This window comes from Limulus polyphemus, unplaced genomic scaffold (genome assembly GCF_000517525.1).
Source record: "Limulus polyphemus unplaced genomic scaffold, Limulus_polyphemus-2.1.2 Scaffold1216, whole genome shotgun sequence".
NCBI classification, from domain to species: Eukaryota; Metazoa; Arthropoda; class Merostomata; order Xiphosura; family Limulidae; genus Limulus; species Limulus polyphemus.
The window spans coordinates 145,200-147,513 of record NW_013666826.1 but is presented as its reverse complement, the minus strand read 5'-3'; the positions used below and the strand labels follow the sequence as shown (position 1 = coordinate 147,513).

At 36.0% G+C, this 2,314-nt stretch overlaps 1 protein-coding gene across 1 annotated transcript in view; it reads left to right on the top strand.

Annotated features, from left to right (window-relative positions):
- The window catches only part of LOC106462644 (pre-mRNA-processing factor 6-like), a 29,150-nt gene that overhangs the window by 18,629 nt on the left and 8,207 nt on the right, over window positions 1–2,314 (top strand). The window contains exon 15 of the mRNA XM_022389956.1: window positions 916–1,140. Coding sequence (XP_022245664.1) covers window positions 916–1,140 — 225 coding nt within the window. The remainder of the gene's footprint in view (window positions 1–915; window positions 1,141–2,314) is intronic.

The following is a 2,314-nucleotide window of genomic DNA, read 5'->3' as shown; positions in this document are numbered from 1 at the left end:
CAGTGATTCTTCTCTCATGTGGTCCTTAAGTTACTTAATGTCACAAATACATACCTACTCCAGTGATTCTTCTCTCATGTGGTCCTTAAGTTACTTAATGTCACAAATACGTACCTACTCCCGTGATTCTTCTCGAAATAGGCAGCTCGTAACCAGATGCTCTTTTTGCTGGGGAAAACTGACAAGGCATGTGCGTGAACTGCACGTGCACATTCATGCGCTCCTTGATTGGCACACTGTAATGAAGTACAATATTTATAATGTTTCTCTCCTTTTTTGTTAAACAAAAAACACTAATGTGTATATATAAAAAAATTATACATGAAAACTTGAGCTTTTTAAAACAAAAGCATTCAAACTGAAAACAATTATCAAAGACATTTTTGTCAAGAAATAGGAGAATGAAATGGGAGGGGGGCTAGTAAACATTACTGCCTTTACAAGAGAACAGGTGGAAGAGTGGAACAGGAAAAAGAAAAATCTTTTCAAATAGAACAATGAAACAGAGGAAAAATAAACTCTTGAAAACATTACTGCTTTTACAGGGCAGTGAAGCAGAAGAAAAAAACTTACAAATATTACTGCTTTTGTTATAAAGTTCCTTTTTCCCACTGAGACTTAACATTTTAATACCGATGAAAATTTAACATTTCTTGATTGAAGCGTCTATGCAGTGTTTTAGTAAGACAGTTCTAGTGTAGTGTGTCTATACAGTGTTTTAGTAAGACAGTTCTAGTGCAATGTGTGTCTATACAGTGTTTTAGTAAGACAGTTCTAGTGTAATTTTATTTCAGTTAACCATTATTGTCTAGAATTACATGAGTATTTTGTTTTGCAGGGTGTTTGTCAGTTTTTAATGATTTTATGAGGAATGTACACATTAAATACAAGTATTCTTTCCCTCTATACATACAGCTATCAGCTCTTTAAGAGCAAATGGAGTAGAAATCAATCGAGAGCAGTGGTTTAAGGATGCCATAGAGTGTGAGAAGTCAGGGTCTGTGCTGACCTGTCAGGCCATTATTAAAACGGTCATTGGTATTGGAGTAGAAGATGAGGATCGCAAACACACGTGGATGGAGGATGCTGATATGGTACTGAAACCGTGGTTTTCATATTTTGCTAAGTTTTACGGGAATGGTTAATCTCTATCGGATAACTGAAGTTGTTTTGTAAAACATAGCAAATATCTCATGATTAAAGGGTACTTTATAGTTTCAGTTTAGACTTGTAATCTGTACCAAAGCATGATTTTATGTTCTTGGGAATATCTGATGACCAACGGGGAAGTTGAAAGTACCACAATAACTGGAGGCACAGAGTAATGTGTTACACAAAGTATTAAAATAAGTCAAACTGTACCAGTGAAATAATGAATGTGTGTGTGTGTGTGTATTTATATGCTCTGATGTGAAGTTAAAATGGTTCAACTCTTAATTTCAATAACCTAGCCAGCCTCTATAATTGCAGTTCCTGACAAGGCAGCTGCTAGCACACAGACAAGCTCAATTAACTAAAAACGGAGAACGTTTTTGTGTGGTTAAACTGTGTTAACATGATATCTTCGTACGATCACCCATAAATCCTAGCTACACACATCTTAGGCCAGTCTTACTGTCAAGTTAAAGTAAGACAAAGTCTTATTCGTCTCTTCATCCTGAACAGCCACCCTCGATCAATCCGTGCTCATGCTGACCTAACCACAGACAGTTGAACAAAACAGGCCCCTACTGTGTATTACTAGTCTAGTAACTGGACTATATTTACAAGAATACTAGTTAAACATGTAGCAAAATGCATGAAAATTGGGAAATCTTTTTACATGAATAAATCTTCAATAAAACATAATTGCAATGTAATTATGAGAAAGTAAGGAATGATTACAGTAGTAGACAGAAATGCTGTTCTGATGGAGTTACCGTTTTTAATGTGGTCAGATATGCTAAACCAGTTTTTATTCTCGCTAAATGTTTATCACTAGAAAACTACACTAGAACCGTCTTACTAAAACACTGCATAGACAAAACTACACTAGAACCGTCTTACTAAAACACTGTATAGGCACACTACACTAGAACCGTCTTACTAAAACACTGTATAGGCACACTACACTAGAACCGTCTTACTAAAACACTGTATAGGCACACTACACTAGAACCGTCTTACTAAAACACTGTATAGGCACACTACACTAGAACCGTCTTACTAAAACACTGTATAGGCACACTACACTAGAACCGTCTTACTAAAACACTGTATAGGCACACTACACTAGAACCGTCTTACTAAAACACGGTATAGGCACACTACACTT